The following is a 21220-nucleotide window of genomic DNA, read 5'->3' on the forward strand; positions in this document are numbered from 1 at the left end:
CAGCTGTGAGAAGTATGAGGTATGTACTGGCCTACAATCATTAAAGGCAAACAGAGATCTTGAGGAACTGAAACCTAAAGCTCATGACACCACTGCATAACCTTTTACTATGCCCAATCTAAGGGTATGTGCACATGACGATTGTGTTCAGATGGAAACCGCTTGAAGAAAAGAAAAAAAAAAAAAAAAAAAAAAAGCACTTTCGAAATGCTCAAAAGAACGAACAAACATGTGCATTACTATATAAAAACGACTGACTGTGTATATGTTCAGGGACTGTGTATATGTTCAGGCTTTTCAAAGTCTTTTAACCACTTCAGTTTCCAAAGACACCACGCGGTTCAAAGAAATGAGAAGTCAATAGGGTGCTAGGGTTTATTTTTGAGTGTTTTAGCATCAAAAAATCACTAGTGGTTTCTTTATTGTTGAACAATGTAAAAAAGAGACCACAAAAAAAAACACTCAAAAACCTCAGTAAAAATAGATAAAAGAAGCTCAGGAAATTACCCCAAAAATTCCTGCATTAATAAAGATGCTTTACTAAAAAATGCTGGTGTTTCCTGAAGCGTCTTCTTGAAAAACTTGATGTGTTCATCCACCTGGAAATGTGCACATACCTTACAGCAGTTTTACCACAAGACGTTTATGGTTTACCCATGGGGTATGTAATATAGGGTCCAACCTCTGGCTTCCCTACCCCCATATTGGGAGCATGGTGGTCCCTTGATCCCCCGTTTGCTTCACCTATGGGGCCAACACTACATGCTGACGGAAATGTAGATTAAGCTTTTGGCTGATTTTAGTATTTGGGAAATGGCCAAACCAGCCTCATAGACAGGCGGATCAGGGGGAAACAGGACCCCATTTTTTTTTACAAATGGGACTATACCTATACAAAAAGTGTGTATAATACAGGACAACTTCCTTACGTCTTCTCTACCAAGTGCAAATGAAATGAAATTCCATTATTCATCGTGGTCGGATTCGTTTTGAAAACAAATGGGGTCAACAGCTATACACAACAAAGTCATCCGAATCCAGATCCATGGCACGTAGACTGGCACTCATTTCTGTCCAATGAGAAGTTTTATGCCCACGTACCAGATGTAACCAGTGACAAGCAAGCATCCCCTCATTTGTCATTCTGGCAGGACTACATGGTAAAAAAAAAAGGTCATTCGGGAGATTATTACCCAGTGTAAATGGACATAGTGGGTAACACGTCCCAAGAGAAGGCGGTGGTATCTGGATCTACATCTTCATTTACCGTTGAATAATGCACTTATATGAATAATCCACAGGCCCCATAGCAAAGGTCTCAATCGGGCCCAAAATGCCATGAAAACAACCAATTGGGTTCCCACTATCACATCTTGGGGGCTTAATGTTGGCGATAAAGGGGGCCCTCCTCTGTGTAACCACTTATTATGTTGTTGATGTTCACACACAGTATTCAAGGGGTTAAACTTCTGCAATCAGATTTAGCCCCAATCGCAGCAGTTACCTGCAGACGTAAAATATCCGGCACCTGTAGGCTAAGGTGCGGGATCAACACATCAACTCTTCCCAACTACTGATGTTGATATACAATGGATGTCTGGAGAAGAGGGCAGACATTGGTCAGGGATTGGGCGATTCAACACCGGGTCCCCAACTCAAGTGCCCTACAGTAGCTGCGTGGTCTGCCACCACTGTTAGCAATAAATTATATTACGACTACTTTCTTAATCAACAACAGACTAATTGCATGTCCCATAAATATATAATCATTGGGGGTTATATTCTTATTACTGAGTACAATTGGTGCAGGATGCTCCCCCTAGTGGTGACTGAAGATAGACAGAATTTTATCAATGAAGTCTTTGATTCAAGCTTTAAAGAGTAAACATTTTATTTCATAAATCAATAGTACTCATGAAAATAATCAACGTTGTAAAATAGCTTATCAGAAAATTTCACTTATTTCTCCTCCTGGATTAATCTTTTTTTCTCTCAATACAAGGAGGAAATCTGAGATGAGATGACAGTTGGTACGTATAAGGTTCTATGGATAGGGGGACGGATGAGGAGGAGCTAGAGGCAAACACTGACATTCTGCTGTAAGTTCTCCTGAAACAGTTTCAGTTCTTCATAGAACTTTAATAGCACCAACTGTCATCTCCTATTTTAGTAAAGGGGAAGTCTTTATTCTCTGAAGACAGATTTTACCCCTGAGTCGAAAATTTTGATAATGAAAGATCAGTCTAGGAGGATCAAGAAGTGTATTTCTTTTATAAGAAATATTACAAAGTTTCTTATTTTGACATGTACACTGATTTATGAAAGAAGAAGAATTAATACCACAGTTGCTCTGTTAAGGAAGCTGGGGATTGGGAGCATTGTGTCTAAAAAAAAAAAAAACTGGAGTTCCAAAGTCTAGACAGATATGAAACTAATCAGTGGAAGATTTTGAGTGAGCAAAGCCGGACATTTTTTTTTTTTTTTTAAAGTGAAGTTGTCACCAGGATTTTGCTAAGTAAACTACAGAAAGTGTCAGGTTGGCGCTGCTACACTGATTAAAATGATACCTGGTGATGAAATCCATCTTGTGTAATCAGTGTTAACTGAAGTTTTCAGTTAATGATATGTCCGTACTCCGGGGCTGGACTGTAGGCAGAGTCTTATCTTCCTGCTCTGTGCCACAGAAACCAAGAAGAGACCTGCGCACCGGCCGCCCCTGTGCTTGAGGGCATCCTGTGGGCAGGTCTTTCCTTGGGTACTCTGGCTTAGAGCAGGAGGATAATACTTTGCCCACAGTCCTGCCCTGGAACACGGGGCATATCATTAACTGAAAACTTCTAACACTAATTGCACAAGAACCACAAGACAGATTTCTTCACCCAAGGTATCATTTTAATCAGCATCGCAGCGCCAACCTGACAATACCTGTAGTTTACTTAGCTAAATCCTGCTGCCAGGTTCGCTTTAAGTATCCTTGTGACCCCCTTCATATTACAATTTGGCTGTGTGGCCTTTGTGCCCCCCCCTGCTCAAGATTCTAACAAAAGCATGTCACTCAGTCTAAACACCCTATCCAAAGCAAGTCAGACAGAAAACGGTGGCAAATGATGCTCTTATCTAAACTAACCTTTATTCGTTTCTCGGCCTCCAATATTTTGGCATTTGCTGCGTCTTCTTTCTTTTTCTTTTTAGCCTGTGCATGCAAAACAGGTCTCAAGGTCATGCAACAGCACAACTACAATCTGAACACTTTATCAGATGCTAGAGAGAGCCTCACGTCCTACTGGGTGACGGCACAATACAGGACACAATGGAGCCGTACTTCTCCTGCATGCTAATGCTTATAGTTCGACTGCCAATTAAATAATGGGTGCACGGCTTAAGGTCGGACACCCTTCACCCTAACACTCCGGCACTGGCTCCTCTTCCTAAATCAAACATGAAACATTATGGGGTTAGAGAATAACGTTGTTCCTATGACATATCCCGGTCTCGGCATTGTCATTCATGTGCAATCGCCCACAATAAATAGCTTATTCCAATTTCAATCTAATGAAATCATGTCTGTGTATATTTCTCCCTTTTCCTACTTACATAGAACTGCACTTAAGTGTATGGAGATCATGCCGCCATCGGCTAAACCGTTATTTCTTCACATCACAAAAACAGGAGGTAAAATTAACCCTATACACTACTTTTCTCTGTGGGATTCATTCTTTGCATCTCGACCATATTTCTATTAGAACATAAAGTGTTCTGATTTGTGTCGCGAACCTCTAAACTTACCCAATTTATTAATTCTCAACCCCTTGCTGCCAATGGACAGGACTGTAAACTCTGGAAGCTCTATTCTTCCCACCCATAGGAATCAAGATGGCGGCAGTCACTTTTGTATCACACATCCTCTTCTGCACATGTACAAATAGCTCATCTTCTTGTATCTGCGCCTGTGCAGAAGTGGACTTGTACATGGGCAGCAGGGAGGTTTGAAATAATGAACTGGGGTAATATAAAGCACTTAGCAACACTTATAAGGCAAAATTTAGGATATTTAAAGGGAATCTGTCAGCAGGATTTTGCCATTTAGTTCTCATCCCCCCCCTGATGAAGCTTGATGCGAAACGTGCGTCGGGGGCGTTTTCTTTGATAGGTGAGCATTCTTTAAAACCATTGTGACCTTCTACTATCATATTTTTCTTTATCCATTGTTCTTTGATTGTTTGTCGCTCAGTGACTATTTTGGCTTATTCGAGTATCCATCCTCAGCGCTATGACTCCGTGTACTATATTATATATTTTATATATCTTGTTACTTGATCTGCCCTATGCTAGGTTTGGGGGAATGCTGTCATACCCACCTATTAGCAGTGCATTTATTATTGTCCTTGTATGCTTATCTCATTGCTTTTATAAATATTGCGTAATAATAAAGATACATATTTTTCCATATGTTGAGCCTTGCACATCTCTTGTATAGGTCTATTTAATGTTAAAGCAGCATAATGTAGGGGCAGAGAGAGAAAAATATAAAACAAAAATGGTAAAAGCAAAATATTTGCAAAGATTTTCAGCTTTTTCAATTTGTACCGGGAAATTTAGCAAAAGATAGAATTTCACTTTAAAAAAAAAAAAAAAAAGAGTCCGCCTACCATAGACTGGTAATTTGCTTGTGTCAATTTTAACACACGGATATATAAAAACAAGAGAACATATCAATATGTTGGTAGTATCGTTCATGAAGCACTCTCTGTACCCAATTCTGATTTATTGATGTAAATATATGTGTAACACTAAACGACACGTCAGGGGACCCCATTTATAAAACATAATTCCCCAGTTTTCATAAAAAAGGCAGAAGTGGGAAGAAATTTAGACCAGCAATTGTATGCAAATTTCATGTGCCTACACGGATATATGTTCTAGCAAAAATTTCTATTCCACCTTCATCTTTCCATTATAGGGTTCCAAAATAGCACATTGCACCACTTCTTCATGTTTTAATATATTCCATTGGGAGAAAAGAGTTATATTTTTAAAGTGCAGCTAAACTTTTTATTATTCTTTTTTTTTTTTTTTGTCCAGCATGGAAAGTTATGAAACTGCAAATTATTAGGAAATCTGCCTTTAAAAAATTGCATGTAAGCGGCATCCAAACCTCTGCGCTTCCCCATTTATTCGCCTGCTTTCAGCTGCACTGACATCAGGACGTACTCATTTGATGATGGCAGTGAAGGCCAGCTCTGCATCAGTGTCACAAACTCTGGGGAGAAGCTGCTTCAGGAGATTGTTCTGATCAGCACAACACTAGGAGGAGGAAACAGGTGCTGATCGATCACTGCCATCATCTGTACTCCAAATGAGTAAGTTCTGATATTAACACAGCTCAAAGCAGCAATCATACTGGGGAAAAGCAGAGGTTCGGGAGCCATTTACTTGCAATTTATTTTTTTTACCAGATTGAAGACGAATTTCCTAATAAAGTGATTTACAAAGTTTCAAAACTTTAAAAATGAAAGTTTCGTTACTCTTTAAATGATTGATTACTGTTACTCTTTAAATGATGGACTACTTTGTAATCACTGTTCTGTTCTCATACTACTGCAGTATCTAACCTGGAATCACATACACTTTAGTTTAGCGTCGCATATCGGGGTTGCCCTATTCATTAATAATCATGTATAGTAGACTATACTTCCCCTGACGAAGCCGTACCTGTTAGGGCGATACGCGTGGGGCCACTTTCCTGGGTCTCCACTTCTGGCCCTGCCAATCGGGATCCATTTGCACGTCTGACCTTCCTTTGGTAATATCGGTATGATACCTTATGTACTATTGGGCTGTTTTCATTTGGACACTGGTCCATCTTAATAAGGGCACTGCTTTTCTAACTTCATTTATCATGCACTGGTCTTCCACTTTTGGTTTCTCTGTTGATCTTTACATATACTAGTGCCATGCGCCACATTTCATGGCATTGTATCTTCAGCCCTCAGGGTTTGTGATTCTCATCTAGGGTTACTATATATGGTTTTGGTTCTGTTCTATCTTTGCATATTATTTTGAACCTTTAGCCTTATCTATCTCTGGGTTTCTGTATTTTCCCTCATGAGCCATGTTTTTGATTTGTACATTTAATATTATATTCCATGTATGCCTTGTTTCAATTTGTGCTTTTGGCAGGTAACCCTGAGTGAGTTTAAACTCATGATTTTACTTATGTTTTAATATCACCTTTTTGCTATTGTGTGTCAGTAAATTTTTTTCATGTGTTTTTTACTTAATTTGGTGTAGTGTGCATACTTACAGTAGTGCTTTCTTTCTTTTTTCCTTTTGCAACTTCATTACTATTGGTTTTGCACCTCCTTTGCTTGATCATCTTATTTAGTACGCCTGGTTTCATCTCATTATTTTAGTAGACTACTATTGACTTTACTGTTCTGCCATGTGTCTGATATCATATGGAGGCACACTGTATGAATCCTACAGAAAATAAATTGTGCCATGTTGACCACATACTGCGATGCTCCCTAATACGATGCTGTATGGATGCACCATGCAGGGGTCCACAGAGTGCCTCTGTACAGGCTCCGCCATATGCACAAGACCTATGTAAGCCTGACCATAGCAGTAACAGAGAACAGCGGTCTGTGCGCATGCAGCGAGTCCCATCCCTCTAATCTTGACACATGCCCAAAAGCACAATACAAAGAGAAAGTCATATTAAACATGAAGTAAGCACAAAACAGCAGATACTCCCTGATACCTCTAGAATTTGTTGGGCACGGAGTTCTTTTTCCATCCGTATCTGCTCAATTCTCTTGATTTTTTCCTAAGATTGGAAAAAAGAGTTATGAAAGAAATGTACATTACACACATACTGTACATAGAAGTCATTAGTCCTGAAAATAGAAAAGGAATCCATACCCACCTATAAAGTGGGAAACCTGGATCATTTAGCAGTGATTGAGGTAGGGAGAAGAAGGAATGCGGGTAATGAAAGTGTGCAACTTGCCATTTTATTTTTTTTAAAAAGTGGTGTTCTTTATGGAGATTTGTTAAGCTTGTGTTCCTGGAGATATATAGACGACATTTTTTGCCTGATGCCAGTTAGTCTGATTGATGTCAGCATGAGCGACTGTGTTATCAGTCCTGATGTCTGAATTATCATGGCTCCAGTCTTAGGGTCCCGTTACATTTAGCGATGCACCAGCGATCCCGACAACGATACGACCCGGTCAGGATCGCTGGTGCATCGCTAAATGGTCACCAGTGAGCTGCCAAACAGGCAGATCTCACCAGCGACGCAGCAGCGATACAGCAATCTGTCAGGGGTCGCTGTTACCTGTCACACCGCAGCGATTCTGACGACTTCCGCCTGCGACGTCGCTAGTCGGTGCCGAACACAGTGATGCATGCCGGCCAGCGGGACGCCAACGACGAAAAAATGACCCAGGCCATTCGAGCATGATCAGCGATATCAAGTGGGGGGGCAGTCGCCGGTACGTGTCACACAAAGCGAGATCGCTGGCGCTTCACAAAATCGGTGACGCGCTAGCGATCTCGCTATGTGAGAAAGGCCCTTTAATTCATCTTTGCCCGTCCGGTTTGGGTGTACTTTGCACCTTATTGTTTAATATGCATAATAGGTAGTTTTACTAGCTCACATAATTATTGACAATCACAATACAATACGCATCTGCTCTTTACTCAACTTTTTTCTTTGGTGTCTTAACTTAAATAATGAAACCATCCTGTCTGGCCTTTGCTTTTACTAGTGGGTCAGTCCCTCGATCCTTGTTCACATTCACGTCACTTGGCAAGTGAAAAGGTTTTAAATACTAGAGTAGGACTGTCTCACAGGGGTTGCCGTGACGTGGCGGGATGGCTTGTACATTATTTTGATCAAAATTATGTTTACTAAATACCCTTATTATTATTATTATTACCTTTATGCATTATTTGCAGTTTATTTTTTACTTTTTATTTGTGTTTTTTGCTTCTTGTTTTCTCTGGTTAATGGTCATGTGTTAATATGCACTTACATTGTGCATACACATCAATTTATTTTATCAGTTCAGACTTCAGTTTTTTTGAATAATGAGGTGATGATTTTCGGTTTCTAAATGCTCTACAGATACATGTACACCTTCGGAGCCAAATAGCTGTGAGGTGTGTCGGCACCACTATAGGTATCCATACACATTAGACATACATCAGCCAAGCAGAATGGTTTCAGTGGAACCGGCTGCCCATCTAATACATATGGAGGTTCCTTGATCTAGATGTCAACAGAAAGAGGCATTAGGAATATTGCTTTTCAACATGCCCGCTCCATTTTCCTCAAGGGAGGGAAGCCACCTTATTACCCTTTCACAACTGAGAACAGATGCTCACTCAGGCTACTTTCACACTTGCGTTTTTTTGCGCTGCACACCGTGCGCAGTGCAAACGCACATAAAAAACGCATCATGCGTTGGTGTGCGGTTGTTTGCAGTTTTGCGCATGTTTTTTTAAAAAAAACGCATGCTTTTTTTTTGCGCTGACGTGTGCATTAAGCACATCAGTGCACCCATAGACTATAATGGGTGTTTGGGTGAAAAAAACCGCATTGTGTGTGCATGCGTTTTTTTGGGACAAGTCGGATGCACAAAAAATGCAACAGGATGCATTTTGTGCACCCGAGCGCACACTACAAAAAAACGCATGTGCATACAAACGCGTACAAATGCATGTGTATGCGCACCCATGTAAAGTATAGGGAAAAAACGCATGCGTTTTTTTTGCGCAAAAAAATGCAAGTGTGAAACCAGCCTAAGCTGAAGCGTGCGTGCATGCGGGGAAACAGCTGTCAAAGGTGAATGACTGCTTGACTGGTGATTGTCCATGGTGTGTACTCTTGATGTATACAATGAACATATAACTTTGTATTAAAAAGTGTATATAGTTGAATACTGTGAAAAAAAGAAGGTATGCACAGACATGCTGGACAGATGTATGGCAGAAAGGAAACTAAAGGCCCCCATACACACTGGCTAAAAGTGGTCCAAACCCACTGTATTCAGCTGGATCGTCCAACTTACTAAGGTGTATGGATAAGGTATACTTTATTGATCCAGCTGCGAACCATAGCCAGGGATGAAACTAGACTGGCACTGTCCCTGGCCGCCTCTTCCCAGCGCTGCTACAGATGATTGACAGGTCTCACTAGTATAGAAACCTGTCAATCCTCTGTAGCAGTGCTTGGAGAAGCTGGCCTGACACGGAGCTGGACAAGTCTGGTCTCTCTATGCATCATCTACCAGATCTTCAACGTATATTTTTTCTGAAACTCCGGGACGTTTCAGCAATTAATTTGCCTGGCTGCAAATGTGCAATAAGGCTGCATGGTGTGGGTAGCATGAATCGCCTGGCAAGTCCCCTTTAATAAGTGAGACCTATTCGGAATAGATATAGCTGCTGTTATCAGCTTAGTTGCTGTTGACAGATCTCATTATCAGCCGCATTTCTACTTCCAGTACTTATGAGCCAGGACTATTCAGAACAGATATCTTTGTACATTGCACCAAATCAAGAATACGACCTGCCAACAGCAGATATACTGAAAAGAGTAAATACGTTTAATTAAGCACATTTCCAGGCCAGCAGAAGGGTCCCATGATTGCACATGTAGGACTACAAAATTTGTCATTTTTAATGACACTGATTAGAAAAAATATCCTACCTGTTGCTTCAGTATCTTAATTTGCTCCTTTTGTTTCCGTTTCTCCGCTGCGGCCATAATAGCTGTAACACAAACATGACTACATTTACTGGAGACAATCTAAGATGAAACACACCGCCAATATATATCTCCGTATTTCTACCTTGCTGTTTCTTGGCTTCTTTAGCTGCTCGCACTTGCTCTTGTTTCTGAAGCTTTCGTAGAAGTTTTATCTGTGCAGCTTGTCTGGCGATTTCTGTAACCCCCAAAAAAAGATGGCACCGTGGAACTGAGACTGCATGTGAAGTGAGGATTCACAAATCTGAGGTCACATAGACTGACTGTTGACTTGTTGCCTAAGGGTGCTTTCACATTCCGTTCAGGCACCAGTTTGGTGGCCCCCATTTGGACTTATGTCTGAACCTCCTGCAAAAGGGGATTTGGACATATGTGCCGATGGGTCTGTGGACTATAATGGTGCCGGCAGAGTGAAAATACACTGTGAGGTGTATTATTTTCAGGTGTATATGCCTACTGGAGACGGACGCCCAGACATTGTAGATTGCATCTGGGTGTCCACCTCCAGTAGTCGTATACTACCGAAATTGATACACGTCAGAGCGCACATTCGCTCTACCGGCACCATTATAGTCTATGGACTCATCGGCACATACGTCCAAATCCCATTTTGCGGGGGGTTTCGGACGTAAGCCCTGACGGGACCCACGACTGTGAAGATAAGTACAATGTGAAAACACCCTAAGGGTGGACAACATCTGTAACTCATTTTTACAGCCAGCAATGGGAAGAAGAGAAACAAAGACACTGTAAAGCCCAATTGCAAAAATGATTTGCAGCCTAAGATATATGTATCTTAGAAAAATAAAGTTCCCCTAATGTTGTCAATGTCCTTTAAACAGATCCAGGAATTTTAGGTAAAAAAAAAATATGTGAAGCTACTTTTGAAGTATTAATCAGATGATCAAAATTTTGGGTTATTTAGTTCAGAAAAAGGTCACCCATTAGCGGTCCTAATAACTATATATATACACTCACTGGCCACTTTATTAGGTACACCTGTCCAACTGTGTGTTAAGACTTAATTTCTAATCAGCCAATGACATGGCGGCAACTCAGTGCATTTAGGCATGTAGACATGGTCAAGACAATCTCCTGCAGTTCAAACCGAGCATCAGTATGGTGAAGAAAGGTGATTTGAGTGCCTTTGAACGTGGCATGATTGTTGGTGCCAGAAGGGCTGGTCTGAGTATTTCAGAAACTGCTGATCTACTGGGATTTTCACGCACAACCATCTCTAGGGTTTACAGAGAATGGTCCGAAAAAGAAAAAAAATCCAGTGAGCGGCAGTTCTGTGGCCGGAAATGCCATGTTGATGCCAGAGGTCAGAGGAGAATGGGCAGACTGGTTCGAGCTGATAGAAAGGCAACAGTGACTCAAATTGCCACCCGTTACAACCAAGGTAGGCAGAAGAGCATCTCTGAACGCACAGTGCGTCGAACTTTGAGGCAGATGGGCTACAGCAGCAGAAGACCACACTGGGTACCACTCCTCTCAGCTAAGAACAGGAAACTGAGGCTACAATTTGCACAAGCTCATCGAAATTGGACAGTAGAAGATTGGAAAAACGTTGCCTGGTCTGATGAGTCTCGATTTCTGCTGCGACATTCGGATGGTAGGGTCAGAATTTGGCGTAAACAACATGAAAGCATGGATCCATCCTGCCTTGTATCAACGGTTCAGGCTGGTGGTGGTGGTGTCATGGTGTGGGGAATTTTTTCTGGGCACTCTTTGGGCCCCTTGGTACCAATTGAGCATCGTTGCAACGCCACAGCCTACCTGAGTATTGTTGCTGACCATGTCCATCCCTTTATGACCACAATGTACCCAACATCTGATGGCTACTTTCAGCAGGATAATGCGCCATGTCATAAAGCTCGAATCATCTCAGATTGGTTTCTTGAACATGACAATGAGTTTACTGTACTCAAATGGCCTCCTCAGTCACCAGATCTCAATCCAATAGAGCATCTTTGGGATGTGGTGGAACGGGAGATTCGCATCAGGGATGTGCAGCCGACAAATCTGCGCCAACTGTGTGATGCCATCATGTCAATATGGTCCAAAATCTCTGAGGAATGCTTCCAGCACCTTGTTGAATCTCTGCCACGAAGAATTGAGGCAGTTCTGAAGGCAAAAGGGGGTCCAACCCCTTACTAGCATGGTGTACCTAATAAAGTGGCCAGTGAGTGTATATATATATATATATATATATATATATATATATATATTCAGATGCAAAATTCTCTCATGTTTGTTTTTGTTTTTTTTTTACCTCAAGACTGAAGCTATAAAGAGCCTTCCACTAAGTCAAAAGGAAAGAATGGGAATCTTTACTATAAAAGGGAGACTTAAGTAACTGCTGAAACAACTAAAAGGAACCTGGATGCCTTACTCCAGAGTAATAATATTAGAAGTTATGGGTACCAGATTTCTGCAGATGGGTCAATCATCCAGGGACTTATTCTATTTGATATATTTGTAGTTTGGAAGGAATTTATTCTCTAATATTAAGAAATTTTTTTTTTTTTACCTCCTTTGGATCAAAATTGCAGGTGAATAGGCTGAACTGTAAACGGAGTCCTCGCAGGCAGGGGCCTCTCCTTTTGTACTTGTGTGTGCCTTGTATTGCTCATGTTTTGTACTTGTCTTTGTATGCCCCCTTTTTAACATGTAAAGCGCCACGGAGTAAATGGCGCTATAAAAATGAATAATAATAATAACTTTTTTTCAGCCTTCCAAATTATGTTAATTTGTAACTGTATTCAGGTGTCACACCGATCCTGAAAACTTTCCTGTGGGGTCATTATTTGGATTAGCTCCTAGATGCTTCAGGTGAAGTTTCACAAAGATATACAGCCAGAGAATGAGTATTAACACACACTAGTGCAAATGTCCTAAAAAAAAAAAATCAATATCTTGAGGTTTTTCTAGGGTGGAAAATGTACGAGCAACTGGAAGCAGAAATACGCAAGTGGATAACATGCAAACTCCCTGGAAATGTTGTGGGTTTTGCTGCCAACGTGAAAAATAACGGTTCATCCTTAACCTCTAACGTTACCGGACTCCAATGATTTAGCGACTGGGTGGAGGGAGATGCTGCACATCAACCCTTGATAATTCGGGCAGCTCACATACCTTGTGCTTGAAGCTTTCTTAGGAGCTTTGCCTCATCGTTCACCGCAAAATCTGGGTTTCCTACATTTGGGGGTCGTCCTTTTCTGCGTCTCATCCTGGTTTCCTCTCTAGCAAGTTGCCTCTCTGGATTAGGTGGTCGTCCTCTGCGTCCTTCCATTGCTCGGATACGTGGAACAATTTCTTCTTCGTTCAGAAGACACCATTGCAGTCCCTTTAAAAAAAAAAGATAAACAGGGATCAGAGTGATCACAGGAGAGCGCCGCTGCCAGCTGCCACCACAACTATTAGCACGATGCACATGCACTATTATAGCTAATGTTGTGCTTACTGAAGCATATAAAGTAATCATTTTATATGTGAAATATGCTGGAAAGGATCGCTCTATTCAGTCTTTTAAAGGAATTTTCAACTACTTCGATCGGTGGTGGTCCGACACCCCGCCTATCAGCTTTCACCAGATCCGTCAATGGCACAGAGCACCACAGCTCCATAAACTGTTTAGTGGCCACTCCCAGGTACTGCAGATCAGCTCCTATTCAGGCTGCTCATAGATTCTATAGCATGGGGGGGGGGCGACAAATCCTGGCCAAAATATAACAATATGCTTTACCTACCCTTATATCAAGCCTCATTGCTTGGTACAAGTGTGAAAGAAAAAAATGTCACCCATGGGTGAACAACTTGGAAAAATCATACAAAAAACCCCTAAATGATATTATCCATGAACGCTATGAGCGCACAGCTGTATTGTGTAGCTCCTGCCCTTGGTTCCAAATCATCTGAAGGTGAAGATCAAGTTAGGGAACTTGTTTCTGTTTGCAGGCTGAGAGGGCACACAAAAAGCCAAATATTCTCATTGGCGTGGGCAAGGGGACCTATTCCTCAAATCTGCACTTCAAGAAGCAAGACCGAAAGCAAAATGTTTTTCATCTTACAGATTTTCTAATTCCAAGGGGATTGGTTCCTTTGAAATAACTAAGAGAAATAAGGAAGTCCTAAGTAAGGGCAGAGACTGACTGCCGTATAACTCGTGCGTGTGAGGATCGCATCGTTATCCCCGTACTGGCCGTCAGCTCTCCTGACCTGAGCATGACAGTGGCATAGAAATACATCACACTGTCATGCCCAGGTCAGGAGAGGTGCCGGGCCAGTCCATGCACTGTGATCTGATCATCACACGAGTTATACTGCAGTCTGTCTCAGCCCTAACTCTCAAAATAAACATGCGAGTGTAATAGAAACAAAGTACAAACTGATTTGTTTTGGGCAAAATTTTCACCAAGTCCACAACTGAATGAAAATCTCGCTCTTAGGCCTGTTTCACACTTCGGTTTTTCACAATCAGTCAAGATCCGCCGATTTGCCAAAAAAACGGATCCACCGTTTTTATTGGCGGATCCGTTTTTTTCCCCATTGACTTTCATTATCGGCGGATTTTGACTGATGATCGTCCGTTGCGTCCATATTTGTGCAGATCCGCCAAAATTTTGGCGTCCGCTGAGATCACCGAACGGACCATGCAACTTTTTTTTGCTGTCCGGATCCGCATTTTCCCCTTTTAACCCTGAATCAAGTCTCGCTGCTGTATGAAAACACTCTCTCTCTCTCCTCCCGTGACTTCAACCATTATCGCGCGATACTTTCACTGCTGTACTCCCGCAACTTCATCGCGCGATGCCTTCATATCGCAGCCATGGACCCCCGCTCCAACATGCAGGTACTCTGCTATATCGCGCCGATATGGTCTCTGCGAGGGTTCCTTTAAGTTTTAACCATCGGCGAATCCATACATCCGCCATTCTGGTGACACCCGTTCCTGTCAGTCCGCCTGCGGATCCGTTTTCCGCTATTTTGGCGGATTTAGACTGACAAGAAAAACTGATGTGTGAAACAGGCCTTAGGGCTTGTTCACATGAGAATATTTTCACTCTGTGAAAAAAACGGATCACACTCTGACAAATGTTATTCAAAGAGGCAGTGCAGAGGAGCAATGTTTTCCACTGACCGAATCGGTGGGTGAACAAAATGACAGCACGCAATAGCTTACTCCGCAAATCGGATGAGTCTCGCCCATTCAAGTCTATGGGTGCGCAAAAAAGAAAACTGGATGCCATACAGAGCCACTGAATAGCATTTGATTTTTACAGCTATATCGCAATTCTGTAACAGGGAACTTTAAATGGTCTTAAATTATTATTAGCTGCAGGTTTACAAGTCACCACTGGGCCTGCGATCACAGCAGCATAAGCAACGATTAGTCGGGGACTATGGAAATACGTTTTGGGCTGTACGATGCTGAAATACCATAATTGTATTGTGCATAATATATATTTTGCTCTAAAATAGCCTCAGTTCCTGGTCATATTAATGACGACTACATCCTATTTTTTTCATTAATAATTGTTATAACCTGGGATAATATTTTACATTAAATTTCCACTTTCCATGTGATGAATGGTAAAGCACAAGGGAGCTGACTTGTGTTTCTTAAATAAGATTTGTCTATGCAGTTCATTAGTGTTTAGTGACTAGTTCTTTTTGTTTTTTTTTTTAATGGATTAGTAGAACATAAAAATGCAAAGTGATTCTTGTGTCTTGTATGTGTTTGTGAAATTACAAATGCATTTTCTCTAATTTATATTTCCGAGACTTAACTTGTTTCCACTGGACAACTACTTTATCACCTACCCACCAAAACATAAGACAGTGGATGATTGGTGATCAGTGGTGGTCTGTGTGGTCTGACTGCTGGAACCCGCACCAATCAGTAGATTGGGGTACTTTTATCCTCATTACAAAATAGAGCAGCCGGCGGGACACCTAATCATTCTCTATAGAGCAGATGGAAAAAGACGAGTGCAGCGCTTGGCAGCCCCGTAAGGAATGGATGCAGTTGAAGGCAGGCAAGCACGCACACTGCCGCTCCTTTCTAACAGGGATAAAAGTGCCCTATTCTGCTGATTGGTGCGGATCCCAGAGGTTGGATCCCTACGGATCGATAAGTTATCACTTTAAGGCCAAGTATAAGCTGGTGCTTATTTTATTTTTTTTATTTTACTTACTTATATAGTGCCATTAGTTTCACAGCGCTTTCTAGACATCATCATCATCGCTGTCCCCATCGTGGCTCACAATCTAAATTCCCTATCGCCTATGGAGTGCGGGAGGAAACTGGAGGAAACCCAGATTAGATGAGCAGCTGGTCCAGAATAGTTATCTAATGTGTATGTGGGGTTTTAATTGTGCAGGAATAGGAAAATCAGAGTAGTCCCCCACAATCACAGTAACCACCCACTGGTTTTTTTTCTCCATGGAAAAGCCGTAATCTGATTAGTTGCTACAAGGAATACTGATATTTATTTGCACTAAATCTTTCTCATCAGCACTTTATATACTCTAGCAGAAATGTGCAGTTTTGTTTAGAAAAGAATTAGATACTCAATGATTTTGCTAAGAAAATAGCACAAATATTGTTTTCAGGCCGGCACCTCTCATACACTACATGATCTATGATTACAGCCAATGAAGGCGAACCAGCGGTCTCATGAATGTGTAATTGTATATATACAGGGTAAATATGTACGGGCAATATTCAAGAGTTTCTTCCTTCTGGAGATGAGGCAGTGTGCATGGTGAAAGGTCAATATCCATGACAGCCAAATTACTGGTCAACTTTTGCTTACCAGTAACTCCGTTTATCTCATAAACTATGATATGTTAGAACAACAAAGTCCAAAAGGGAGGATGACCTGACCTAACGTAAGCAACACCAGCACAGGTCCAGTCATAATAGTCTTGTACAGGCTCGGACTGGCCCACAGGTGAACAGGAGAAACCTCCGGTAGGCCGCTGTGAAGGAGTGCTGATGAGAAATGATAATACAGCTCTGGCAAAAATTAAGACACCACTTCAAAATGTTCAGCTTTCTGATTTTTCTCTTTATAAGTATATTTTTGAGTAAAATGTAAATTGTTCTTTTAGTCTATAAACTACTGACAACATGTCTTCGACTTTCCAAGCAATAAATTTTGGGTTTTTTTTTCTGAAAAGGAGAAATGGTCAAAATAAAAAAAATAAAAAACAGTGCTTTCAGACCTCAAAATAATGCTAAGAAAACAAGTTGATAATCATTTAGAAACAACAATACAATAATGTTTTAGCTCAGGAAGAGTTCAGAAATCAATATTTTGTGGAATAACCATGATTTTTAGTCACAGCTTTCATGCGTCTTGGCATGCTTGCCCCCAGTCTTTCACACTGCTTCTGGCTCAAAAATGTCAGCAGTTCTTCTTTGTTTGAAGGCTTGTGACTGTCCATCATCCTCTTGATTACATTCCAGAGGTTTTCAATGGGGTTCAGGTCTGGCGAATGGGCTGCCCATGACAGGGTTTTGAAGTGGCGGTCTCTTAATTTTTGCCAGAGCTGTACACTTGATTCAAAATTTGAAAAAGGCATAATCTAATCATTCATTGAACAAGCTAGCCAAAATAATATTACATAGAAGCAAAAGTAAACTTGTGTACTAGAACCAAGTTATTTTTTTCTTGTAGCTGGACAGTGGGCCCCAAAAATCAATGTTACCGCTGAGTCTTTGCCAATCCAGTCCGATAGTGGTCTTGTATATCCTATTAAGCCACCACAATATAAACACTCATAATGTAAAGTCTGCAGAGACGCTATACAAGAAACTATCACTCTGTGTCCTAGGAAGATGAATGGAATATGTTGTGAGTGTGCCAGCGCTGCCGAGAAAGACGCAAAAAAGCAGAACTCAACTTATCATACTTTACAAGGTCTCAGCAGTAATAAGCCCTGCCGCTAACGATGCTGCTCACAAACTATAAACTGAAGATCAAAACGTGAACTCCTATCATCTATCCCCAAGTAGCCTTCTAATCAGGACCAGAATCAAAGGCGCAGCATCCATCTTTAAAGCTTCCGTTTCACTTAGATGTCTTCCATATATCTTCTTTAGTTTTGCCTCTTATTATTCTGATAGTTCCTTGTCAGATCCTCCAGCATTTTTTTCTTTAACTTCTAAGAAATCTCAATAAACTATTTCATGATGCCCCTTACATGTGGGCCCAGCGGAGTAAAGCACACCGAGTAATTGAGTCTGTTGACCAAATGTTATTAATTGTCATATAACAAGTAGAAATGGGAAGAAACTAGACTGACATTACTCAAAGTATCTGAGATCTGTGGAATACAGAATTAACCATTACAGGTTAGTGGAAGTCACTTTACTATGCAACGCCACAAATCCACATTATAAAGGCTTGAGCCTATGACTGTATGACTTGGAAAAGTGCTATATCCGTGGTTTTGATGGACAGTGCTCATCCTAATGTTATTCAATGGGGCCATGCACATGTCTGATTTTTTTCCTTGGACCGAGTTGGTCTGGGAAAAAAGATAACAGCATGCACAATTTCCCTCCAATAATCGGATGGCACTTGCCCATTCATGTCTATGGGTCCAATGTGGAGCGAAAAAAGAAGAAATATGCAGCACTCACCGATATAGCTGAAAAACTGTGCGTCTTTATTTCACATAAATTTCATCAATAGATGTGTGGACATGCAGGACGTTAGAGGAATGCTAGGGGAGGGAGGTGCCGGACAACGGCCGTTTCGCGATTACTCGCTTCTACGGCCGTTATGTGAAATAAAGACGCACAGTTTTTCAGCTATATCGGTGAGTGCTGCATATTTCTTCTTTTTTCGCTCCACATTGAAATATTCATGTTTTTTCATGCTAGCACCTCCATTTTTTGACTGAATTATATGCCGCAATACTTCAGATAAATAGCTCCGTCTGTTAATGTAGTGATTTGTGTGCCCTAGCATGCCGTATGGGGCTGGTACCATCATGGGGAGGGAGTGTAATATTGTAAACCGGTTTCTGGAAGGAATCCTCCACCCCATTGCTGCACCCAACAAACGATTGTTCTGCTCATGGGATGCAATGAAACCTTACATACATGGCTTGTATAAAGAGGAACTTTTTTCATATTTACATGAAAAGTATAGTCTCACCGCGGGACCCCAAATGATCCCAATGACAAGGGCTCTGAAGACCCCCGATCTAAAAGGAACAGAGGTCGAGCATGTGTACCTCTGCTCCATTCACTCTCAATGGGACCGCCAAGATAACGTCACTTCCATTGAGATTTGCATGCTTGACATCTGCCCCATTCCCTTTCTCAGAATAATTGGGGTCCCAATAGTTGAGCCCCCAGCCGTCAGGAAGTTATCCCCTATTTTACAAATAGGGGATAATTTCAAATCTTGATACAAACCCTTTAAGGGGGTAACAGGAAGTTTTAAATATTTTTTTTGATATACAAGAGACTCCCTCTTTATAGTACACAGATTTGTTTTAGGTCCAACATAGCATAAGCAGATTGCATAAGCAGATTGCATAGGAACCGAGGATCTTCAGGTAAGGTTACAGTAATAAGAAAAGATGTAAGGTCTGTGCTATCCATGTACTGACCTAGGAAAAAATTTATAGTGTAGAAATTGAGACAGACTTTGAAAATATTTTCAATTGACTTTCCAAAATATTTTTCACATGTCAAAAGAAGCAGCCACGTTTGACGCCATTACTTATTTAAAAGGAACAGAACGAAATTGCAAACACCGAAAAACAGACACGAAACAGTACTAAAGACACACAAATAACAGCACATTCTACTACACACATGAACAAGCGGAAGAAATTGTGATAATATGGCAAGTATCACAATGTCAAACGGCTAAGCTTATGTTCCAACACATGAGCGAGGCTCCCTCCGAGCCGATCAATCTAGAAACGAAAGAGTTAAAATCAATACTAAAGGCTCCAAGTTCGCTGACACCCGGGTCTTCAATACCCACATTTGCAAATTGTTCAGCTTGGAGGGAAGGTGATAATGAGAAAAGCCAGATTTCCATGAAATATGACTTTTTACCTACATGTATGCTAGAACTATGTGTGTTTAAGGGGATACCTGTGGTCCATCTCTGGCTTCATAGAAGTCCCCCACTCTTATTTTTGCACTGAAGCTGAAATTGTCCCTTGTGATATCCATTATTCCATTTCTGCTGAGATACTGAAAAAATCACAGATTTTTTCACTTCAGGATTTCAAAGAACGACAGCCAGTTTGTTGCCCTTCTCCCAGTCACACACAGTAACACTATAGCAAGAGGGACTCCGCACTCACATATACAGGACAAGATGGAACACAACAGCAAACTTATTTGGACTACACTGTGACATATAGAGGAGACACTTATATTAACGAAGATTTCTTACTTGCCGAAAAATTTCATTTTTTTATCTGGTGTAAATGCCGCTGTTCTCCTGAACCCGGTGCTGCTTTTCTTTTCTTCCTGCGCCTCTCCGTTCTTGATGTATGGTCCATTATTCCCTTTATATGTCTTTTAGCCAACTGGGTGTGGCTCTAAAGTATACACCCACAGAGAAGAGATGGGGACCACGCCCACTGGCTAGCAAATACTAGATTTGTATACAAGGAAGAGAGGGCCATATCTCAGGAATAGAGAGGAGCAGGAACAAAAGAAAACCATTGCCGGATTTAGGAGAATATGCCTGGTAAAGAAGTGACATATTTATGGCAAGTGATAGGTCCTCTTTAATGTGTTCCTACAACTTGTGGGGATCTGACTCAATCAGGGGGTCTTCACTGCAGTACTAACATAGAAACACATTTGTCTATGAGGCTTTGTCATATCCTGCAGTTGAGCGTTTATCATTCCGTACTGATCCAGGGATCTAAAACCCACGGATCAAACATTTTTGGGCTTTTCTAGGTACAATTTTAAATTCTAATAAGACCCTTTAAGAGTTGCTCCTTCACTTCATGAATATCAAAATACAGTCTGTATATTATTAATTTGTTACAACTCGGCAGCAGATAGAGCATTCAGCTCTGTAAGGGATCGTATTTGTACTTACCATTCAAACTCATGGACAGCCCCTACAAATTTATGGGAAACAGCCACTGTGGACAATTGGTGCCTGGACGACTAAGCGGCATGCAAATAAGTCACTACTCCGTGCTGCCATGGTCCTCCAGAGCAGCTACAGAGATGGCAGTCAATCATGGAGTAGGACCCCCACTGGACTCATGCATTTCAATGAATAAATTACAAGCTATACCAAATCTCTTCCAACAAACCAAAATTCTGCTTAGCTTTTCCCTCTCTGCACCATGCTGCCCACACTCTGCATGATGCTGCCCACAGATTAGATTGCAGGTTCCAGGAGACCCTTTAAGACTAATCAGACCAATATA

The 21220-nt window shown here is 41.3% G+C and overlaps 1 protein-coding gene across 18 annotated transcripts in view; it reads right to left on the reverse strand.

Moving 5' to 3' along the window:
- The window catches only part of BAZ2B (bromodomain adjacent to zinc finger domain 2B), a 379566-nt gene that overhangs the window by 49443 nt on the left and 308903 nt on the right, over nucleotides 1–21220 (reverse strand). For 11 of the 18 annotated variants that reach the window (XM_073545694.1, XM_073545709.1, XM_073545701.1 and 8 more), the window contains 6 exons: nucleotides 19911–20012; nucleotides 12917–13127; nucleotides 9864–9956; nucleotides 9722–9783; nucleotides 6764–6829; nucleotides 3128–3193 (listed from right to left, as the gene is read on the reverse strand). In XM_073545694.1, the coding sequence (XP_073401795.1) occupies nucleotides 3128–3193; nucleotides 6764–6829; nucleotides 9722–9783; nucleotides 9864–9956; nucleotides 12917–13127; nucleotides 19911–20012 (600 nt within the window). The remainder of the gene's footprint in view (nucleotides 1–3127; nucleotides 3194–6763; nucleotides 6830–9721; nucleotides 9784–9863; nucleotides 9957–12916; nucleotides 13128–19910; nucleotides 20013–21220) is intronic. The other 7 variants (XM_073545710.1, XM_073545708.1, XM_073545711.1 and 4 more) reach the window with 2 other exon arrangements.

Source organism: Dendrobates tinctorius, unplaced genomic scaffold (genome assembly GCF_039654945.1).
Source record: "Dendrobates tinctorius isolate UK_male_01 unplaced genomic scaffold, ASM3965494v1 ptg000143l, whole genome shotgun sequence".
Classification (NCBI taxonomy): domain Eukaryota; kingdom Metazoa; phylum Chordata; class Amphibia; order Anura; family Dendrobatidae; genus Dendrobates; species Dendrobates tinctorius.